General features: G+C 33.6%; 1 protein-coding gene across 3 annotated transcripts; it reads left to right on the top strand.

The window, feature by feature from the left end:
- The first annotated feature begins 1812 nt into the window (after nucleotides 1-1812).
- On the top strand, nucleotides 1813-9985 carry LOC121265956 (protein TRIGALACTOSYLDIACYLGLYCEROL 2, chloroplastic-like). Of its 3 annotated transcripts, XM_041169646.1 has the most exons (7): nucleotides 1960-2047; nucleotides 2132-2169; nucleotides 2261-2823; nucleotides 2938-3267; nucleotides 4916-5031; nucleotides 9368-9458; nucleotides 9561-9985. In XM_041169646.1, exons 3-7 carry the CDS (start codon nucleotides 2305-2307, stop codon nucleotides 9651-9653), a joined length of 1149 nt encoding a protein of 382 aa, XP_041025580.1. In that variant the 5' UTR covers nucleotides 1960-2047; nucleotides 2132-2169; nucleotides 2261-2304; the 3' UTR covers nucleotides 9654-9985. The 3 variants fall into 3 exon arrangements, with proteins under 3 accessions (XP_041025573.1, XP_041025586.1, XP_041025580.1); XM_041169639.1 differs by lacking the exons at nucleotides 1960-2047; nucleotides 2132-2169 and adding an exon at nucleotides 1813-1926 and having other exon boundaries at nucleotides 2192-2823; XM_041169652.1 differs by lacking the exons at nucleotides 1960-2047; nucleotides 2132-2169; nucleotides 9368-9458; nucleotides 9561-9985 and adding an exon at nucleotides 1813-1926 and having other exon boundaries at nucleotides 2192-2823; nucleotides 4905-5037.
- Nucleotides 9986-24920: the final 14935 nt, after the last annotated feature.

Raw genomic sequence — 24920 nt, 5'->3', positions numbered from 1 at the left:
TCATCAAATTGATATTCAAAATGTATTCTTGCATGGCAATTTATCAGGGGAAGTGTATATGTCTCAGCCTCATTGCTTTCTTGACCTCAGTAGTCGAACCATGTCTGTAGATTACAAAAAGCTTTTCACAATAGATTACAAAGGGCTTCGTTTGCTTGACTTACTAATAAGCATTCTCTTTGTTGATTTATATACCTTCCTCAGTCACTATATTTATGCTTATACATGTAAATGACATCCTTATCGCCAGCAACAAACGTCTTCGATTGATGATTTATTATCTACTCTGCATCATGATTTTGTTGTAAAAAATTTGGGTCCTTTGCTTCTTTTTTTTTTCCTTGGTGTCAAGATACTTTTGAATTCCAGGGGACTTATTCTTTCTCGATATAGATACATTATTGATATTCTAAAACATACTAACATGCTTGAAGCAAAGCCAATTAGTTCCCCAATGGCTACCTCTACTCGGCTCCCCGCCCGTGAAGGTGAACAATATTCAAATCATACACCCTATCACAAGAATAACTTTGAACTACAGTAACTTGGGATCTGGTGAGTTATTGTAGTTCAATTAAAGAGTCGTGCTACACCCACCAAGGATGAGTCCCAATAAGGCCATTTGGCCTTTTTATTTTTTTCATTCATTTTTTTTTTACATCCTTACACATTTTTTAAAAATTTACAACTTCATTAAAAAATACTTCCTTAATTATTAAGTAAAAAAAAATAAAAAATTTGTTGGGACAACTAACATTTTCCTTAGGGGTGGGCAACGGGGCTCCTCACCTCGTTGCCGAGCCCCCGTTCGCCCCACCCAGCATCTAGCCTCCCTAGCGGGGGATGGAGGTGGGCAAGGCCCAACCCCGCCCCACATTTCCCCCACTCTGCACTTATATATTTTATTATATAAATATATATACTATACATATTTATAAATATTTATTATTTGTACTATATATAAATATAGTAATATGTTTTAAGTATAACGTTTACTTAATATTTTGTGTAAATTGTAGTGTAGTAGGGTGACCTTTTTATCAATTGCCAAGGGAATACAAGAATCTCATATTGCTTAAGTGTAAGAATTGTATTGTGAATGTAATCTATAAAAAGGCCACCCTACTACACTACAATTTACACTAACAAATTTAAAAACCACATAGTTTTAAATTATAGTCATATTTACAAATTTAAATTTACAATTTAGATCCAAAAATATGTTTTTATTACTTTTGGATCTAGGAATAATTTTTAAATCTAATAGATTGTAGTCCATTATTAAAGTGGACAAGACCGAGATGGATTGACAGTTTACCCCGCCTCCTGACATGCGGGGGCGGGGATGAAAACCCCACCCCCGGCCCATGCGGGCGGGGGACGAGAGGGGCTACCCCAGCACCCCTAAATTTTTCCTTCAACCAAAAACTTTTTTATCATGGCAACCATCCAGAAACACTCTCTCTCTCTTCCCTTGAATTTTCCGCTTATGTTTTCCACTTAAATAGTTGTTTTCAGTCGGTTTCTTGCTCCCTCGTTTCCTTTTCTCTCCCTTCACCCTCATCTCGTAGCATCTCCGTTTCCCCCTCGATTTCTTTCTTGGCCTACGTCCCCCTCGATTTTCCTGTGTCTCGGTTTCCTTATCTCGGTTCCCCCAACAAATTGAAACAAATGAACCTGGAATGCATTAGTCCATGTATTCAAATACCAAACCATATGGGTGGCCCCAGTTTGAATATACTAATAAATTGACTAATATGCCCTTCGACATCTCCTAAATAGACGTACAACATTTTGTATATTTTGGTAAAATTGGAAGCTGGGTTGGCCTTGTTGTCCCATGTGCGTGAAACAAAGCCCATAGAGCCAGACCTGGAGAAAAAAAGTGGCACAAGAGAACTCTCACTCCCCAAAACCTAGCTCAAGGTAACCTTACCTCTGTTCAGCTGATCTTATTGCTATTGATTTGCTAACTTTATGCCAGTTTTTTAATGTTGGAAACAAGAACAATGGAATCTAGTAAAAATGTTGCATATAATCTTAGTTTCGATATATTATTTGAATCTCCGTTGTTTTTCGCATATCCTTGTTGCAACTGTTGATATCCCCCCCCCCCCCCCCCCCCCCCCAACATTGATTTAGCTTTCTTGAGGTCTCATCACTCTTGAGGTACAATAAAACTCCTTTTCAGGCTGTTAGAAGTGATTCAAGAAGTCTGCAGTGAGCATAGGTATTGCCGAGAAATTTTCTGCTATTGCAGTAGGCTATTGGTGAATCATTTCTCCGTTTGAAATTTTGCAAAGAATGGTTGGGAAAATTTTGGTTCAGGTCTCCACACGCCCAACAGTGCTTTCTTCATCATTAATTACCCTCCCGCATGGTTCTTCAAATTGCTTGCCTTGTCTTCCATCAAGACCACGAATGAAATTCACAAGGGTAAGAGCTATGTCTTCTGATGCAGCACATAGCCAGCCATCCTCTTCTTCAGATAAAAAGAATCCGCTTGCAGTTGTTTTGGACGTTCCTAGAAATATTTGGAGGCAAACATTACGGCCTCTGAGTGATTTTGGGTTTGGCCGAAGGAGCATTTGGGAAGGTGGGGTTGGGTTGTTTTTAGTGTCTGGTACAGTTCTTTTGGCACTCAGCTTGGCTTGGTTGAGGGGTTTCCAAATCCGATCCAAATTCAGGAAGTACTTGGCTGTTTTTGAATTTTCCCAGGCTAGTGGTATTTGCACAGGAACACCGGTGAGGATTAGGGGCGTAACTGTGGGCAATGTCATCGGTGTTAATCCATCCTTGAAAAGTATTGAAGCAGTTGTTGAGGTTTGTATCAATGCCATTTTGTTGTTATGAATATGTAATTTTTCCTCTGTTTCCATCTTACAATTAAATCGGTGATGTGGTCCAGATTTCTATTTATCTTATTTTATTTTGTAGGTTGATGATGATAAAATTTTTATTCCTCGAAATTCACTGGTTGAAGTGAACCAGTCAGGTCTTCTCATGGAAACTATGATTGATATTACACCTCGAGATCCAATCCCAACACCTTCAGTGGGGCCTCTTGACCCAGAATGTGTCAAAGAGGGTCTTATTTTATGTGAGAGGCAAAAGATGAAGGGATATCAAGGAGTAAGTTTGGATGCATTAGTTGGGATATTTACCCGTCTAGGACGGGAAGTGGAGGAAATTGGTGTTGCCAATACTTATTTGCTGGCCGAACGAGTATCTTTAGTTATTGAGGAGGCAAAGCCATTGCTTACAAAGGTGTGATGTGCCCTTGTGATTTTATGTTCAATTTATGTGTGCCTATTCTTATGCATAAATCTTTGAATTGGATAACCATATCCTGTTGAAAATGTCAATCAGGTTGTAAAAATGGGAGGATTTGTTAGTAAACATACTATTTATTATGAGGTTTTGATTGTCTTTGTTAAAATGTCAATATATGATATTCTTCTTTTTTTTTAAAATGGCGTTATATGAGAACATGTTTATTTGGGTTAGGATGTAAAATAATTGATTATATGAAAATATGTTATACACTGTTTACCTCTGTAAATACATGATATAAGTACATGCTTGTTATCATAAATTTGTAAAGGTACAAATTACTTTTTATTTAATCGAAAAGCTTTGGTGACAAATGATTAAAAGTGGGTTGATCTCTCAAACTCAAGTTCTGTTGCTAATATATGTTGCATCACAAAAACTAAATACAAGTTACATGGCAAAAAAGTTATAGAATTACTTGTTACTTGTATTATCACTTTAATCATAATTGTTTCCCATTTCCATGAGTGATACCAAATGCAAAGTCGAATAATACGTTAAAAAATTATAAAGAGCGTAACAAAGAAGAGTGGGCCATTTGGCATCCAACATAAAGTATGGCCTTTCCTTAAGTTTGTACAAATGTCAGAAGGTCTTGGAAAATAAAAGCAGCAGCTTATTGTCAAATCACAAGCAGTAATATTCTTGAAGTTGTGGATCTATCAAGTAGATATGCGTGTCAATTTTGAATGCTATCTAAGTTTATAGTCGAGAAATAACCAAGTAGATATTCGATTATTTTAAGCCATATGCATTTATTCCTGCACTATCATTTTTTAGCAAAAACTGAATTCCTCTGGAAGCTTTCCTTGTTAATTTGTTGCAACTTAATATGATGTTTGTGGAAGAGGCAGGATTCAAACCTATGTAGAAAAACTTCTACAGATTACAGTTTGTTGCTTTTGACCACTCCGCCACTCTCCCCTTCCCGGGCTGAGCCCCCTCAATCGATGGGTTCTAAGAAGGATTCACATGTGTGTAAATTTTGCTTTTGCAAGAATGTGGGATGCCTTTTTTGCAGTTGGTTTAAAGCCAAAAGGAAAAAAACTTCCAATTTTTTTTTTATAAGTAAAAAAAAAAAAAATCCAAATTAAATGTAAGAAATTCATTTAGTCATGATATATGCTGGGAAAAAATTCAAATTTTATGTATGAAGCTCATCTAGGAAGTTTCTTTAACTAAAATTTTTAAGCTAGATGCAAACCCAGTAGGTGGTTTGCCATGTTTTCAAAGTTTTGACTTGGAGAAATATGAGTTCTCAGTTGACATTATTGGTCAGAGTAGGTCCCATGGATATTTAATTCCTTTTGATCTGCTTTCACTTTAAATTAACATGGATTTGAGCATACATTTTCCTCCTAAACCAACATCCAAATTTGCTGGAAGCAGCTCCATGTCATTGGGTCAGAGAGAACCACATCATGTCATAGTTTCCCCATACCTCAGATAAATAGATAATGTAAGTTTAAAAGGTTCCAAAGATACATGTACATGCTATGTAAATGGGGTTATATTGAATTTTTTCTAGATACATAATGTATTCTCATGCAGAATTATTTGATTTGTTGTAGTGATGTCTCAGATCAAAGCCATGGCTGATGATGTTCAACCTTTACTGGCTGAAGTTCGTGACAGTGGTCTGCTAAAGGAAGTTGAGAATCTTACTAGAAGCCTTACACAAGCCGCTGAGGATCTAAGGTGAATTGTCACAACCTCTGATAGCCATAACTTGAAGTGAGCATAGTTGCAAGGTTTGATATCACATCGTTGCATCTTACAAGGTGTCAACTGTCAGTGCCTCTCCACACCCTCCGCCCTTCCCCAAACACACCACACACAAGGAGGGAGAGAGGAGGGAGGCGGGAGAGAGATAGATCTTGACTCGTGAGCTCAACACTTTCATCACTTTCTTTAGTATGATTCCACTTGTCATGCTAGTACATGATTGATAAATTTTATGATAAAGTCGTCAATTGAAGTCAGGTTCGAAAATGAGATAAAATTCCATTCTGGATTAAACCATTGCTTAAGCCTCAAAAGAGACGCTTTTTCAGTCTCTCTTTTCCTCTCATCCATGCTATTGCTGCCACCAAAAAAATTCATGAAGTGATGACCCACAAGAAAACAAAGAGTTTAACTATGGTAAGCTCACCCTACTTCATGTATTAGAAGATCAATGATCTACACAGCTCTCCATGACCTAAATATGTGAAACTTATTTAGCTTTCCTTGTTCTGCTTGGCTGTAGACATAATTCATGAGCAGCTAATTCTTGGTTTAATTTTGAATTACATATCAAGTTAGTCTGATCTTCATTTCGTTAGGGGGTGAGTAAAATATCACCTGGTCTGCCTGACCCCCAAAGGGTATTGGCCGAAACTGGTCAATTATCAGATTGGTTGATTATCAACATGTGGCATGTTGTCTAGTTTTGAAAAGCATGTACCAACAAGGGTTGATAATGAGGGTGGGCAATTTGACACATGATATCTCAAACAACCCCTCCACCCCCATAGAAATACTTCGCACTTCCTACAAGTGTCCCTAATCCTCTCTTCTGCTTTTCATTTCCTTCTGCTTTTCATTTCCCATAGTTGTCCTTGGCCTAACCCATACTAGACACCCTCCCTCTCTGAACCTTGCCTCCACTTCACACCTTCTGTCCTTCTCTTTCCCTAGCACGCTGATTATCTTGTCACCTAAATCATACATGGTGTGCTTGTTGAACTTGGAGGTGGTATCGGTGACGGAATGTGGGTCTATCTAGATTTAGAGCAACTCACCTTTGATGACCATGGTATCTTCCTATACGGACACCAATGGCCTTTCCAAAGGCCTACATGAGGGCTTTGGTCTTGGACACCCGGTCACTACTATGGGCCTGTTTGGGATTGCTTTAAGGGTTTTAAAAAGTTTTTAAATAACCTTAAAAGCCCTTTAATGATAAATTAGGTTGTTTGGGTGTTACAGATTAAAGTACTTGTCAATCTCAAATAAGCTAAAAAGTAAGTTTGATTATTTTCCTTGAACATGTTTTTCTGGATAATGCGGAACGTAGTTTCAATTTTGAAAAAAGATTGTCCATGGGCAAAAATACCCATAAAACTTTCAGATAAATACAGCTTTGTTCTTTGATCTTATCACATGCACGACGCTACAACTTTCAAATGACCTTTTATGTCATTTCTGCCTCAAAAAGAAATTTTTTATATTGTTTCCAAACAAATGTAACATGTTTTAAAGTGCTTTAGACATATGGCTACTAAATAGTAAATAACTTTTTAATAGTAGAGCTTATTACTTAAGCTCTACAACTATAAGCCTTGAGCTAAAAGCTATATTACCCACCGCAATCCCAAACATGCACTATGTGCTACTATGCCATGCCATCAAAGGATCACCCATTTCCACCCCAAATCTGTCCCTCCAATACAATCTGAGAATGGATCGCCCAAGAAAGTCAAGGGAAACCGGAAAACCTAACTTGTCGACCAGCCAAGCCAACATGAGGCAGTTTTTGTGATTCAGCTTGGTTTGGTCACTTAGGTTAGTTGCAGCAGGTCAGAGGCGGATTCTGTCTATTCGCCCTGTCAGTTCTAACGTTGGAAACCGGCTGATACAATCTAAGGGGTTGAGGCTCACCCCTATTAATTTAATGTAGGGTATCACAATGGATTGGGAAGCCCTCTCCCAACCACTAGTCCATTATGATATCTTATCCTCAACCCCACTTGGGTTTGGGAAGTGCATCCCAAACCCAGTCCCATGTAATATAATATTTAGAAACCCAGAAGCAAAGTACAAACAAATAAATTAAGTGAAAAGTACAAACAAAACAAAATTGGATGTGCAAATCCTCATTCCATAGAATTTATTTGAAGGGAAAAGAAACTATCAAAAAATTTGGGGGAAGTGGTAAAGAACTGATGAAATGTAGCTTACTTTTCTTTTCTAAGCCAATAATTTATAGTTTCAGAGTTCATACCAATTTTGAAAATGTGAACATCTGGGGATGAAATTGGTTTGGTTCCTTCTGTTTTTGAGCAATTTCAAGACTGAAACAAACTGATTTTTTCCATGTTTATGAACCCCGAAACCAACTGAGAATTTTTGGTTCAGTCTATATTTAGTTTTCAAAATTCGGTTTTACTGGGATGATTCGGTTTGGGCTTTTTTGTTTGTCATGGTTGGTTTTGCGGCCCAAATGTATAATTTTTTAGCGCAAATATTAGTTGTATAATATATATAGTATATAAAAATATTAAAAGATAAATAATTACACATGGTTTGGGTTCGGTTCGATCCTTTCCAGGGTGAAAAATACATTCCCCAGACCAACCCGAACACTTTGAAAAAAAAAAAAAAAAAAACTTGAAATGTAAAACAAAACCAACTGGGCTAGGTCAAAAACTGGACCAAGCCATGCAACACCAGTCTGTCTGTTTGGTTTTACTGTTTTTATGAACAATCCTACAAACATCTATAAATGAAAAAAATATTTAATTATTTTAAAAATAAGGAGGAAAAAGGTCTCCTAGTTTAGAAGAGGGCACAGTTGTGGCTTTAGAAGAAGTTCGCACAAACTCATGCCAGCTGCCAAAGCACAATATGTATCATTGGCCAAAGGAAGTTAAAATTATAAGGATAAGCCTAGTTTTGTTATGTAATAGTAGTAAAATAACATGAGCGATCTATCCATGGTTTTGTGACGTCGCGTTTGCTCTATTCTCTTAACTCTGGGCTGTAAGTATAAATATAATTCACTTTTGTTTTGAGCACCTTATGGTCTAAAGCCAAAACCTGCCACAACCGCAATTAACCTATTGATATTGGAAGAGCCAAAAGATTGGAAGAAGCTCTAGGTTTAGTGGGAAAAACTAAACTATTGTTGGTGATGATATTAGCATTGTGCTACGCTAGTCTAGCAGTGAAAAGGAAAGGTTGAATAAAATCTTAATGAGTTCACATAAAATGTGTATTTATCTATAGGAGCACCTAGAAGAACTCTACCTATGTGTGTAAAGCCAACCGGTTTTGTTAGGGCTTGGTAAAGCCACCTATAGCACTCATGAAGTTGGGGTAACGCATGTGGCCAATAATGTGCAGTTGGAAAAGGAAATAGAAATATATATGTTGATATGCGTTAGTTTGTGAGTTCTATCAATAAGTATGATAGTTCAAGGACATAATAGTTGTAGAGCATAAGTAATAAGCTCTATTATTAAAAGTTATTTACTGTTTGGTAACCATGTCTAAAACACTTTCAAACATGTTACAATTGTTTGAAAACAATATAAAAAAGTGTCTTTTGAGGTAGAAATGAAAAAAAGGTCATTTGAAAGTTGTGGTGTCGTACATGTGATAAGATCAAAGGGCAAAGTTGTAATTATCTAGAAGTTTTATGGGTATCTTCGCTCATTGAGAGTTTTTTTTTTTTTTAAATTGGAACTACGTTCCACATTATCTGAAAAATCACGTTTAGGAAAAGTAACAAAATGATGTTTTTTCTCAAACGGATTTTTTAGCTTATTTGAGATTAAAAAGTATTTTAATATATAACACCCAAACAAACTAATTTTATTGTTAAAGAGCTTTTAAGCACTTTTTAACCCGTAACGCAACCCCAAACAGGCCCTAAATTTTCTCAAAATTGTTCCGCTTCTTAACCAAGTTTTACAAAAGAGTATAATACTTAACAATATAATTATTAGTAGGAATATGACAAAGAAAATAAAATTATTTTGGGAAATCTAATCCTTTTGAGTTGGATTAGATAACAGGGGAAACCCGAGCTTTCCTGTCCTTAGTTTTCTGCTACTTAGCTTTGTATGATATTGTCCAAATTTTACTCTTAAGCTTGTTCAAATACCCATCTGATTATAATAAAATGAGAGTTCTCAGCATGCCCCAGATGAAGCAAGGACTTATCTACTGTTATATTATGAAATTTAAGATTTCAATTATGTTCTCCACCCCCCACCTTCCCTCACTCACACACGGTACTTATGATGGTTGAGGTTATATGTTTCTGCAGAAGGGTGAATTCATCAATTATGACCCCTGAGAACACTGAGCTGATTCAAAAGTCCATTTACACCCTGATTTTTACCTTGAAGAACGTTGAGGTAAGATCCTATTCGCGCCACAGTTTACTTTGCTAATTGTGGAAGCCGAGTAATTTTTGTGCAAATCGGTTTTCCATTTTTTTCTTCTTTTAAACAATGCAGAATATAAGCTCTGATGTTTTGGGATTCACGGGTGATGAGGCTACAAGACGGAATTTAAAATTGCTTATCAAGTCCCTAAGTAGGCTATTGTGAAGACATTTAGGTGGTGGTGGAAATAATCTTGTAGCTTACAGCAGTAAATTAAAAACGCTATCCTCCATTTATCATTGTGGAGAGAAACCGTAGTGTTTGCTTCTTATGGCCTTTTGTGTATCTTGTTCGCACGGAAGCGCTCAATGGTATTATTCTACATGCAGCAATCTCTTGTCTCGGCGGAAATTTTAATACAGTTTTTGTTGACTGCTTTTCTTTCCTTCACTAGAATTAAAAAGGTGGATGACTTTCTGAGGAATCTGTGTTGCTATATTAAGAAAGAAACTAGTGGTGCACTTGCACAATATGCAGTAAAAAATTATCTTTTATTTATTAACTTGATTGTGAAGTTGTTTGCACATGATTTCTTTTGCTACTAATTTTAATATATAGTGTATAAATGGAAGATTAACTGTTTCAACCTTTAAAAGTATTTTAGATTTATGGTCGCTAAATACAGGAATGGATTTGTCTCAAAAGGAGCAAAAAAATTATTGCTTCAGAAATTATCTGTAGAGGAAAGAATACAAATGTTCTGGACATTATAAATTTATGATAATCTTATGTGTGATGAGAATTAAAGACCTTTCTCTCAAAAGTCTATCAAGCTCTCTCTCTCTTTGACTTCTCTCTCTCTCTCCTTTCTCTCTCATCGTGCTTCCTTCGGGCGAGACTGAGATGGAGGGGTTGGGGCAAGAACCAGTTCACTTGTTAGTGAACCCAATTTGCCACATAGGGTGTAGAGTGTGTGATAGTAAAGAGTGGCTGATGGGTGGATTAATTAGATTCCTTTCAAATTATGTATTTAACTCAACAGAGAGAAAACGAAATGTTATGTATGCAAGGAAACAGAGTGTTCTTGGTCTTTCAAATTCCATGATCTCTTACATTATTTTAAATTTATGATTATTTAACATGTGAATGGACAATGTGGCTCAACAGAAACATAGTTGCAAAAATTATAAATCTTATAGATAGATTGGCAATAGGTTTAGCTTGGAGGGACCGTTTGTTTCCAGGTGTTCCACTTCCGTTTGATGAAAGCTTATGGATGTTTCTCATGTTAATGGTGTCTATCAAGTATCAACTGTAGTTTAAGATTGTGACCAACTTGTAGCCCTACAAAATTAGGGAGGCTAGATAGTTTCTACACTACAACTTTTATGAACTCGTTAGCTGGCAAATGTGTTTTTGTGTTATCCGCTTTCCCTTTGTAGGCTTTGTTATCAATGAAGAATGCTTCCCACTTTGGCAATTTTTTTTTTCCCCAAATATATTAATAAAAAAAATTATTTAAATTACTAAAATTAAAATTAAGTGAGTTATTAATGTGGATTATGTAACTAACTTATTAAAAAAAATATTTAACTATAATTATATTTATAATGTTGATAGTTATTATTTACTAATTTAGACTTTAGTATGCATAATTATTAAAAATTTCCTATATTAAAAATTAAAATTCTAACATTTTATATATGGTTAATGAATATCAAATAATTTAATTGTAAATAGATTATTTATGCTTACTTACAACTTAGTTATTTAAAAACAAATTACCTAATTACTTTAATTAAGTGTAAATAGTAGAGTATGTATGAAGGTATTATGTATTTACATATATTATCATATGATTTATAGTACATTATTAATTGATAGCATATATTTTTTAACATTTTATATGGTCGGTGATAATAGATAATATGAAAATTACATAATTAATTTATACAACTACTATATAAAAAAATATATTATATATATATATAAATATTTCAAAAAATATATACACTAATTCGGTTTGTTTCGGTCCAGTCCAGTCCAAAAATCACAGACCCCTGGACCGAAACTGACCACAAGAATTTTTCCTGTCCGGACTGAAAATTCTTCACCCCTAGTTGTATGGATATTTTTGCTCATTGAGATAGTCTTATTTAAGATTGGAACTACATTCTGCATTATTCAAAAAAGCACGTTTGATGTTTTTCCTCAAACGTATTTTTTAGCCTTTTTATATTAAAAATTACTTTAATATGTAAACCAAATAATCTAATTTTATCATTAAAAAGTTTGTAAGGTTATTTAAACACTTTTTACTATTCCTAACGTAACTGATCCAAATAGGCCCTAAGTTCTTTAAGAACCACGGTTTTTTTTTTCTTTTCTTTTTCTTTTTTTTTTTTTTAACCACGGTTCTTGAATGCAAGAGAGATGGTCATGCATCATATGCATAGAAGAAGTCTTTGTTTCTGTAAGTGCTTCTACATACCCTATTTTATTGCTTGCGTCATGGCCCTTTTGTGGTTCTGATGCTTTGACATTAGCTGATAGAGATCAATAGCTAGGATTGCTACTGCTATTTCAAGAATTGGGTCATGAACGATTTCCACAAAGAGTCCTGCAGGGCCATCTTCCTCCTCATTATAATGATGGGAGAGGAGCCATCCGGTCTCAACGACGTGATCATGTCGCAGTGGACAGATTTGTTGGGAAAAAAATTATAGAACAACGGGATGTTTAACTGATAGAAGAAATGGAAGAGATGGATCAAGAGAGTTTTATTGATAAAAGTGGTGAGAGTTTTATCAATATGATAGTAGACTATACATGTCCTAGCCTGTTTGAACGTCTATCATACTTATTGATAGAACTGGTGAACTAACACATATCAGTACATAGATTTCTATTTCCTTTTAACTCATTTTCACAGGAAATAATCATTTTAACTAAAAATAACTGACAACAAATAAGTAATTTTCTTGTAGTGCATGTTATAAGTGGCTTTACCAAACCGGTCTAACTTTACACAGGTAGAGTTCTTCTATTATTAATAAACTTGGACGGGGCTGCTATGTGGGTGGCTACTAGTTCTTCTTTAAAAAAAAAGGATAAATAAAAAAAATAAAAAAGGTAGAGTTCTTCTAGATGCTCCTCTATGTAAATACACATTTTATATTATGCAAACTCATTAAGAATTTTAATTTGCTCAACCTTTCTTTTTCAGTACTGCAAGTCTAGCACTAGCTAGCACCATGCATGGTAATATGATCATCACCAACAGGACTTTGTATTTTCCCCACTGAACATATATAGGTTGGGTTTCTATTTTTTAAGCTCCGTTTGGATAGTGAAAGTATTTCGTTTCGTTTCATCTCATCTCATTATTATAACTTTCTCAAATTTTTAAACAAAATATAATAAACAATTCAACTTTTCAATTTTCAAAATAATAATAATATTCTAACAATATTTTATTTAATTTTTAACTTTTATCTCAACTCATCTTATTTCATCTCGCTATCCAAACCTCGCTATCCATTGATCTTTTAGAATCATCTCAAGTGTTATTGCCCCGCAGGCTTGCTTGCATGGGAACTTAGGACTTCTTTTTTTTTTTTTTTTTTTTTTTATGAAAGATGGGAACTTAGGACTTGAGAAGGGTTATTTGCCCGTAAGCTTGATTCTTTACCCCTCACTCATGAAGAATATGGCAATTAGGTTTGTCTCCTCTTTGGGCAACTTATTCATGTGAAGGATTTTCATTCAGAGTACGTAGGCTTACATTCTCCTTCCTTAGTCCTTCCTATATATATTGCACTTGGGCTTTTGGAAAGGGTAATCAATCTATTGATTTGTAGCAAAAGAGGAGGATTCATAGCCCATACATAGGCTTGTGCTTACCTTCCCCCAAACTTGAGAATGGCTATCAATGCAAAGCCTATGGATCATTGCATGGCCCGGCCCCAAGGAAATATTACTATTGTAAACCATCTTGGTCATACACGCCATTTTATATTTCCATTTGGGAGGACAACAGCTCGCCTGACTAGCCAAGTTGTGCCTCTTTTGATGTCTTGCACTAAAGAAAGAATTGATGTCCATAAACTTCGAACCTTTCTAGCAACACAACCTGAAATCATGAAATGCTTGAATTGGGCCCTAAAACAATATATTAGGCCATATGGATGAACCATACAAAAGATTCCAACACAAGTTCATTATAGGGAGAGCTTTTAAACATCTTGGAAGTTCCTAAATTCCCAAACAACCTTCCTCTAATGTCTTGGAAGCACTCTCCCAAGTAAACCCATTTTTCCTTGCCTTCCTAACTCTATCTCCCTAGAAAAGATTAGATAACAATCGATTAATTAAAGAAATACTTTTAAAAGGAACATGCAATATTGAAAGCATGTGGATAGACATTATTGTTAGGAAAAGTTTTTTTATAAGCGATTTCGTGCACTAAACTGCGCACCAATATTAAATGTAAGACATTCTTTTTTTTTTTGTAATAAAAAAAAAAGCTATGTGAGTGTTGGTACGTGGTTTGGTGCGCCAAACCACTTGTACCTAACAAGTCCCTTATTGTTAATACATGTTTAATAAATATAAGATTTCCTCCGGTTGACAATAGCCTATGCTTCCAACTCGCAAGCTTCTTCTTAATCTTTGAAATCAAAGGATAAATCATATTACTAGTTACCAAATAAGAAAAAGGTCCATGTGTCAAGTGTAAGACTGGGTATTATAAGATTCTAAATGTGGTAGAAGATCATCTATTCATTAAAGGAAGTGATAAAAATTACATGCAATGGATATTTTATGGAGAAGATAAACTATGAAATGGATATAACGTTCGTGACAATACTAATGAGAATGACTGGGTAGAAAATGTTGATGATGTTGAAGAAATGTTAAATGAAATGTTAGATGATATTTATATGAGAACATTTATGGATGCTAATGTAAAAAAAATTTCCACCAGCCAAGGTCCTACATTGGAAAAGTTGGGAAATAGAAATTTTGAATAGTCATGGGAAGATTCTCAACATCAACTTTATCTAAATTGTGTAAAGTTTTTACAATTATCTTTCATTGTGAGATTGCTCCATTTGAAGACAGTTAATAACTAGAGTAATAAGCCATTTGCCATGTTGATCGACCTGTTGAGAAAGACACTTCCCGATGGAGAAACGTTGTCAAAGTCATACTATGAGGCAAAATAATTAAGCTCAAGGTTGAACTTTAATTATGATAAGATAGATGCATGCAAAAATGATTGCGTGCTTTTTCTGGAAATAGTATGTCAATAGTCAAGAGTGTCCTATATGCAAAGAATCCAAATGGATTGAAAATGAAAGAAAAGACAAAAAAATTCCTCATAAGGTGTTGCGGCATTTTCCATTGAAGCCAAGGTACCAAAAATTGTTTATGTCAAAAAAGATAGTTGCGGATATGAGGTTGCATAGAGAAGAACGAGTTCGTGATTTGAATAATTTGAGGCATCCGACCTAATCTATGGTTTGGAAAGAATTTAATAAATCACATTAATGGTTTGTTCAAGAATCTTGCAACATTTGACTTGGACTGGTAATAGATAGTTTTAATCCATTCAGTAACATGAGTATCTCACAGTGTGTGGTCGGTAATACTTATGTCGTACAACCTACCTCATTGGAAGTGTATGAAAGATTTATACTTCATAAGACACAACATGGATGTCATACACATTAAGAAGAACATTTGTGATAATTTGGTAGGAACAATGATGAATATCAAGGTAAAGACAAATGATACAATCAAAGCACGAATGAATTTGTATTAAATGGGTCTCAAGAAGGAACTACACTTAAAAGAGATTGCAGTTCTTATTTAATGTCACATGCACCCTACACATTGTCAAGTGATGAGGGAAAAAGTTTTTGTACTTGGATAGAATCTATAAAGTTCCCTAGCAGTTATGTTTCAAGTATTTCTCGGTGTGTGAATTTCGCTAATCGTAGGATATTAGGAATGAAAGTCATTATTGTCACAACTTTTTACAATGGTTACTCCATGTTGCAATCTGTGGGTACTTATGAAAAGATATAAGGATGAGATTGATTGAGCTAAGTTTTTTTTAAAAGAATTATATTCACGGATGTTAAATTTATAAGTTTTGAAGCAACTAGAATGCAAGATTGCCATCATTCTTCATGGAAGCAAGAAAACTCCACAATGAGCTTCAGTTGTATGTTTAATGTTCAAAATTGAATTAGATGAATTGTGAAGTCAGGTGAATTGTGAGGCCAAAATGCAATTATTGAAAGTTTAGGGAGGGGGGAATGCAATTTTTGAAAGTTGATGGACTGTTTTGCTATTTTGCTGCTTTTGGAAGTCCATGAAATTTTTTTAATAATATCCTCATGATTAGTTAGGAAGTCTCTAACCTTAGTATACATTTATTTCAACTTTCGAAGATTTCAGTGTTTAAACTAAGGACAATCTGTAAGTTAGCTTCTAGCTTACTTATTATTTATGGTAGTATGATGGATAATAAATGTTATAGTATGATTTAATGATTATGCTCTAAATTTTCGTTGATATTTGAGATATTCATGTAATGATATTCTGTTATCTCTCATGAAGCATATGTACATGTCATAGAGCATGAGTCAAGCATGTAAAATATTTTGTCACGAACCCATTGCTAGGATGGGGATTATCCTAGTAGAACTCCTATGTCCACTCTGGACGAGATCCATTCGTGATGGAACTGATCTAGATGAGATTATGGAGTTAATACTTCAGTATTTGGATTTGGTTTTGATTTTAATGTCAGAACTACGAGACCTTTGGTTCTTAAGTTCGCTGTTTGAAACTATGAATGGTCTAGATGTTTGTACTTAAGGAGTTTCCCACTCCAATACGATATTTTATGTTTTTAGTTATGCCTTTTTTATGGATAATGAACAAGTATGTATGTTCAAAGTTATGAAGAATATTTTGAAATTTTAGTTTATTCTGGTACATATTTTAAGTTAAAAGAATTCCTCCTTGATTGGAGTGAAAATGAAGTCAAAAAGAATGATAAAGCAAAGTTACAAATAAATTACAATGACTATCACCATGCATTGCACAAGATATTCAAGAGATATTCAACAAAAGAAGAAGCGGCTGCTCATGTTCTAGATGATTTAAGTCAAGCTAATTGGGAGATATTGTGTGATTGAAGGCAAATCCAAAATACAAGATATCTCATATTTTAAAACTATTATGTTAAAGTTTGTCACGTATATATTTAATAGCTATTGTGTTAGGTAGTATTAATTCCATGGTCATTAACCAACATGCAAAAAAAAATTGTTTTCTTCACTAGAAAACAATATAAATTGATGTCTATATTATTTACGAACAATGTAAACTTTGACATTCATTTTAGCCCAACTTTGCAAGCAATTTATCATGATTTGTTTTTGTTTCAAAACCTAAAATTGGGTCTATATTTAATGGTGGGTGCTGCATATATACGCATGTGATGGGTTTATCATTAGCCCGACTTCTTGAAAAAAAAATATTTTTTGAATTGTAATTAATACATCGTGATTTTTAACAATGAGTGAGTTTTTTTAATCTTGTTTAATCTTTTGAAGCGTGGAGAAGATACTACTTTGATTGATTTATGTAAATTCACACACTCGAAAGATAGCTCTTACACCATTCCTATGCAGAAAAATATGTATTTTTTTTTCTAACAAAAGGTTTTACTTCAAATTGAGTCTTGATGTTTTCATCACTTCTCTAGCATGGAGACGCAATGTTTCTGGTTTTTTTCTTTTATTGGTGCGAGGAATCTCATATTTTTATTCACTGTCATTATCTAAGATATTATATAGAGTTCAATTTTGAGTTAGAGTTAGGATATGGCATCTTGTGTTATTTGCTTATTAGAGTCTATAGATGACCTAACATAGGTAATTTAATGTTCTATGCAAAGTTGTTTCTTATGTGCAAGAGTTTGGTCTTTAGATTGTTGTTTATTAGTTTTTAGATTTGGTGTTTTATGGCACAATGCCATTAGATTGTTCTTGCATTATTAATTATTGTGATTATTTTAGAAAAATGTATTGAAAATCTAAGATTGTTCACTTATTTTAAGCATGGTTGTAAACTATACTATGCAACAATAAATAAATAAATAAATAAAGTTTAGATTTCAACTTTGGTACCATACTTATCGTTCTTTTCTTTTCTGATATTTTATTTTGTTAATTGACTTTATTTTACTTGGGTTATGCATTGGACTTGGACAAGCACAATACATACATATACTATAACACCCCGCTCCTCACGGTTAATAATAAAGTCACTTTTAAAAATTCTCGGGAGCCGGAGTGCTACTACTTAACTTTGACTTAAAAATATTTCTTTTTATTCTCAAGAAAGCGTCAGGTATAAAGATTTTATAAATAAAATAATTTTTTATTAAAATACTGAGATCATAAAAAAGAGTGCGTGGAAGTATTTATTAAAATTTCTCAAAGTCCATGCCATAAAAATTATAACTTAAAATATCTAAACATGATCTAGGCCACTATCATACCTCCCTAGACTAAATCTCGTCTTGCAGCTCTATTGTCATAATTATCCTGACCTGGGTGATTTAAAAACATAAAAACAAACTAAAATGAGTTCATGACTCAGTAAGATCATAACGTAAACATACTTAACATAAGATTTTTCATAAAATATTTCATACTGAGAATTTAAAATCATGACTGATCATATTGATACTTATACTATGCATGATTGATTTAATAATAATAGTTATAACACTAGTTTTGAAAAAACTGGCTTTAATAATAATATATATAACTAGCTAATATATGTTAATCATAATTTATGATCAAATTACTTACCTTGTAGTGTTGCTTTTTAAAATTTTCGACACAAAATCGATCATGGTGCTGAACTGAGAGGTTTATGGTTTTTTTCCAAATAACACGCAAAACGGAGATATTTATAGAGAGATTTGGAAGAGGGTGACAACCAATTTGAGTTTGACTTGGTTAATACATGCAGTACACTAATTATGGTGAACAGTCAGTCGTAATCATCTAAAAAGAGAGTTTAAATTTAAAAACATGATATAGTAATTCATTCAATATAGAATTGGCAATGACTGAGATTGTATAGAGAGTTCAATCAGTGATGATTTTAAGTTGAAATAAACTTCTAATGGTCGCTATTTAAATTCTAAAATGAGTCTAATTTGTTCAATAAATAATAAATGAGATTTAACCTAGTTATTGAGTCTAATTAAAACTCATAATTAACCTCAATAATTTATCACTCATAGATTTTTCCAATATGGCCCATTAATTATAATTTAGGCCCAATAAGAATTTTCAATATTCCGACCTTGAAATTATTTGGCCGGGTCGTTACAAACTCCTCTCCTTATAACAATTTCGTCTTCCAAATTTGCTAGACTTCAAATAACGTACATACTTACGCTACATGTTTTTCATGTCTCTTTACTCCTCAATCATTTAGTTGAACCTAATATTAAAAAAAAATTCCGATCGTCTCATATTTTGGTCCAATGCCTCACTAATCTTTTAGGTGTATACGTTAGCACGCTACGTGTCAACCATCATACACTCCAAATTCAATTCAAACTAAACAAATATTAACCTTTACAATGGGATTGATTTAAAAGCCTAATATTGAATTCACCCAACAATTATCGTAACTCCACATACAATAATAACTAACGATCTCAATAGAAATACAACTCTGCACATAAAATAATAATAATAAAATTCACAACCTAAAATAATAACCTCAATAAATCGTAATCTAAGATTTTTCAAAGTTCAGGTCCTAAATCTTACAACTCATACTTGGTGATAGAATCGCAATACCTATAGAACATAAGAGTACCGACAATCATCATGAAATACCATACACCATACATAAATTTATGTCATAACTTCAAAACCCACTGAATTCATCCCTAATTTCTTCAAATAAAACTCTACAAAATATAAGATTATTTCCTTGTGAACAAAATCCATCATCAATCTTAAAACCAAATGTTCCTAACCTCATATTTAGAAACCTCCTTACCTTATGTGCTAAAACTTTTACACGTAGTAGGTGCATTTTGACATGCATATATTTTAAATTTATCATTCTTAATTTTTATTAGTACAATAAATATTAAAAGTTAAAAATAGGCTTGGACATGCTTTGAGGAGACCTTGGCTTAGATTTTTTTTTTTTTTCGTTTCAATTTTCAAAATTCATTTTTCCTTGTAAAAAGTTTTTTATTCTTTTGAAAAGTCTACAGAATCTTCGGTCTTGGCTTTGATACCAACTGTAATATCCCATTCCCCATGATTAATAATAAAGTTACTTTTAAAAATTATCAGGAGCCAAAGTGTTACTACTGAATTTTATCTTACAAATAAATCCTTTCATTTTAAAGGAAACGCCATGTACTAAGATTCTATAAATAAAATAATTTTTTATTAAAATATTGAGGTCATAAAATAGTGCGCGCGGAAGCATTTATTAAAATTTATCAAAACCCGTACCATAAAAATCATAACTTAAAATCTCTGTAAATGATCTAGGCCATTGTCACGCCTCTCTGGACTAAGTCTCGTCTTGTAGCTCTATCGTCATAATTATCTAGACTTGGGGTGGTTTAAAAACATAAAAACAAACTAAAATGAGTTAATGACTCAGTAAGAAACTCATCATAACGTAAACATACTTAATATAAGATTTTCCATAAAATATTTCATGTTGAGAACTTATAGTCACGACTGATCATACTGATGCTTAAGTTATGCATGATTGGTTTATCAGAATTAACTAACTGATCTGATTTATCTGACTGAATTGACTTATTTGGCTAGCCAACACACTTAACCATGTGTGCAAGGTTGTGCACTAACTTCCCTTGCTGCAGCAAAGGAAGCTGACTGTGCAGTACTCTAGCATACTACAATGGACCACGCTTGAGTCATTGGCTTGCACACCACCCTGAAATTACATTGGGGCTATGCATCTGAATGACCATCTGATTAACTGTTATAAGCTTATCTTACACTTAATCTTATGAAAGCTTACGTATCTTATGCAACATGAGATGCATGAATGTTTAATACATACATAACTATAATATGCGGAATGAAACATGATGAATGATGTGCTTGTAAATATCCTGACATACGTGGTACATAAATACTAGCTTCAAAAGAATTAGTTTTAATAATAATATATATAACTAGCTAAGGTATGTGTGAGAGGTAAAATAAACCAGGCCCAAAATTGTTTTCAAGGCCCAGCCCATCAAAAAGGTCATTACTAGAAGACAAAGGAAGAGAGAGGGAGAGGGGAAAAGAAGGGACAAGGAGGTGAGGGTGTCAGGAGGCAGGGGTGTTAGGAGAAAGTAGGAAAATAAGAGACGGTCAGACACACAAAGCTAACATCCTTCACCACTACTGGCACACGCATGAAGAGGGTCAAATAAAAGGGACGGTTACCTAAGGTTCTGGGGATTTCTTTTCTTTTGGGGGGACTGCTTCTTTAACCTCTAAATAGAGAGCTCTAGAGAGAACATTTTTTCAGCAAGTAAATCTCCAGCTCCCATTGTACAGTGAAAAACGAGAAGTTATGAGAGATTGTAAACAAGCATATTATAATAGAATCTCCCCTCCCCAAACCCCCATGGACTAAGCCTAATACCGAACCATGTAAATCTGTATATTTTTTTTATTTTTTTCTGCATTTAAATATTATTCACCGTCATGGATGTACATACCGACATCATACAGTCGCACCGGATCACCTCAGGGGCTCCACACCTCATTGATCGAGGCCCAACTCACTTCAGCGCTTCTGGGAATAGATCTTTCTTCCCTTACGGGCTGCACCGTTTTTGGGCATTAACAGTATGTTAATCCTAATTTATGATCAAGCTACTTATCTTGTATTGTTGCTTCATAAAATTTTCAATACAAAATCGATCATTGTGCTGAACTGAGATGTTTATGGTTTTTTTTTTTTTTTTCCTAAATAACTTGTGAAATGGAGATATTTATAGAGAGATTTGGGAGAGGGTAACAATCAGTTTGAGTTGGACTCAGTTAACACATGTAGTGACACTAATATGTTGAACACTTTGTCGTAATCATCTAAGAAGAAAGTTTGAATTTAAAATATGATCTAGTAGTTCATTCAATATAGGATCGGCAGTGACTGAGATTGTGTATGGCACTTCAATTAGTGATTGTTTTAAATTGAAATAAACTTCTAATGGCCGCTATTTGAATTCTAAAGGGAGTCTAACTCGTTTAATAAATAATAAATGAGATTTAACCTAGTTATTGAGTCTAATTAAAACTCCTAATCAACCTCAATAATTTATTACCCATGGACTTATCCAATATGGCCCATTAATTATAATTTAGGTTCAATAAGAATTTTCAATATTCCGACCTTAAAATTATTGGGCCGGGTCGTTACATATACAAATTTATTTTTCTAAAAAAGACTTGCTCTTGCTTTTGTAGTGTAAGATGAAAGATTTATTGAATAAGAGAAATGCTACCGGATCATCTTAGACTATATAACATATTTTCAACGAGGTTTTGGGCATAAACCTGGATATGCCAAAGGATTGAAAAATTATGATGTGCCTATTTCATCATGATCTTTGCATTTGTCCAAAAGTCATCCAACTCACTCAACAAGTAGAGAAATACAAGAATAAGATGAAGGTTTACAAGGAGAAATAGAAACAATGGTGAATATGGTAGAGAATAAAGTGAATATGATTGTCACTTCTAAGAAATTCTAGCACAATTAGATTCTCGGAGAGTCCTAAAGGGACATTTTATTTTACAATTTTTTTTTAGCTTGCAAAAAACAGACTTTATTTGAGTGTTTATGAATAATGGTAGATTTAAGTAATGACTTTCGTTTTATGCATCTTGCTTTATTACTAGAATTTGTTTAAGTTTATTTTTTCAATATTGATTATTATTTGGTTTAATGAAAAACTATGCAATCATATCACTAATTCTAAAAACACATCACCATTTATGATAATAAATATTTTTTGCTGATTTTAAATCATGGTACATAGTGATGAGAATTAGTCATTGCCAATGGTAGACAATACTGACAAATTTAACTTGTCACTCAGGCTAGACTCATTATTATTGTATTATTTGTGATAAATAGATTTTGAAGGCAGAAGTTAACTTCGCAACAACAAAATTTCCTCACAAATAGTTTTCTACTAGTGACAATTATTTTGGTTGCTATAAATTTTATATTCGCGGCGACATAAATTGTCTAATATTAGTGAGAACTAAATCTTTTGTCAAAATTACATTAGCTTTTGCGACAATTTTGATTTGATAGAATTTTTGGAGACCAAATATGAGATCCTTCCCATGACGAAAGACGAAAGTGTCGTCACTAAATGTGGTACCTTTTGTAACGGTGTACTTTTATTATTATTGATAACTTTTAACGACCTTTTTTTCAAAGAGTGTGCTACGATTTTTTCTCTTTTCAAAACAATATTTGTGATGAATATTTAATTTTTAGCGAATATGTTTTTTTTTTTCCTCGCTAAAAGCTTTATTTCTTTAGTATATATATGACATTTGAAATCTTTGTATGTTTATTTTTTTAACAATATATTAACTTGTGACCCCCACAAAGTTGAAAGTAGTGCACATGCGGATGAGATGAAGTTGACTCTCAAACCTCCACCTTAACATGAATTAATTGAGGAGAGAAAACCTCTCAAAGATGCATTAATTATATCAAAAGGTTTTAATATTGAATTGTAATTCCTCAACCCTAGCAAAGGGACAACTAGGTCTGCGGCCTTATCAAAACGAACCCAAGCTTCATAGGCTACCTTCAATAGGATGTGCTACACTTATCAAAGGAGTAGTGCGTGAGATTCTCTTATAAGGTTATTTGATTTTTTTTTTCATATATATATATATATATATATTATTTTTAAATATTTAAAAAAAAATTTTATCACTAAATAAAAAGTAAATAAAACATAAAAAAAAAAAAAAAAAAAAAATTGAATGGAAAAAATATCTCAGGACCACCTCTCGGCCCAATCATTTTCCGCGTGCAATACTGAAGTCGGCTCATTGTTGATTTCCAAGAATCTTTTCTCTTTTTGACGATTTGTCTGATCGCAACACAGTTTGCTATATATCATTATATTGTGCTTCTCTTGCTTTATTATTATTATTATTATTATTATTATTATTATTGAGTATATAAATATACTCACATTTACATTGTATTAAATAATAACATTGTGTAAAAAACCCTAGTGCTTCCTTCCCTCCTCTATCTCTCTCTTTCTCGTAAGAAATCAAGGGTTACAGATTTGATTTTCGCTAGAGGGATAGGAGTACTCCTCTCTCTCATTTCTTCCTTCCTCTATTCACTCACATTGTCTATCAATGTTTATTTTGTTTAGTTTTATTTTACTTTCTTCAAGGTTGAAAAAGACAAATCTACAGCTTTCCGGCAACTTCCGAGAGACACGCACGACATAAATAGGTTCACAGGTCGAAAATCGTTAGGAAGAAAGTGGTGATTTTGCAAAAATCACTGCTTGTAGTTCTTATGCACCGCCCACATTTGCGTGTGGTCCTCACTTGCCATCCCTTTCGACAATTCTTCTCAATACACGTTCCAAATTTCTAAACTCGTCATCGCTAGACCTTTCAGATTTGACCTTTGTGACTAAAAAGAGACAAGTGTATTGCCTTCGCGGGCCATCACAGATTCGAAAATCTACTTGAGTTAGTCAAAACTGTAATTCATCATTTTTTCACATCTATCTTCCTGCTTTCATTTTGTGTTTCCTTATTGTTAATTAAAATAAAGAAAGAGTTTGTCTCTCAAAAGTTTATTTGTATAGGCTGAGTCCTCTATTTCTACTAAGGGTTAAGTTTCTGTTTAGACAAAGAGTGTTGTCTCTTAGACGTTTGCCTGTAGAGAGTATCATCAATAGTGAAAACAGATCAGTCACAAAAAGAAATAATGTACTGGTACGTGGAGCTCTAAATGCATACTTTAGTTTATGATATCATGTTTGATATGGGGATATCCCAGAATGTATCTGGTCATGAATATAAATTTTTCTAATAAATGAATGATGACATTTTTTCTTAAAAAAAATAATGACATTGTGTACTCGTTTCCATGGAGAAAATTCACCATCAATAGTACTGAATTTATTGAGAGCAACATTGTCAAGGCAAATGAATATTATCAATTTAGCGTATTTTGATTATTGATTTCTGAAATTGATTAGTGAAATTATCAAAAAAACAAATCCTATACTTTTTTCAAAACGGAAATTAGCCATTTAAAGTGAAACGGAAAATATCATACTCCAATCTATGTTTCAACTAATGAAAAGTGGCTAAAACTCTAACACGT

Source organism: Juglans microcarpa x Juglans regia, chromosome 1D (genome assembly GCF_004785595.1).
Source record: "Juglans microcarpa x Juglans regia isolate MS1-56 chromosome 1D, Jm3101_v1.0, whole genome shotgun sequence".
NCBI lineage: Eukaryota > Viridiplantae > Streptophyta > Magnoliopsida > Fagales > Juglandaceae > Juglans > Juglans microcarpa x Juglans regia.
The sequence above is the reverse complement of the archived record's forward strand: the minus strand, read 5'-3'. Positions and strand labels throughout refer to the sequence as shown.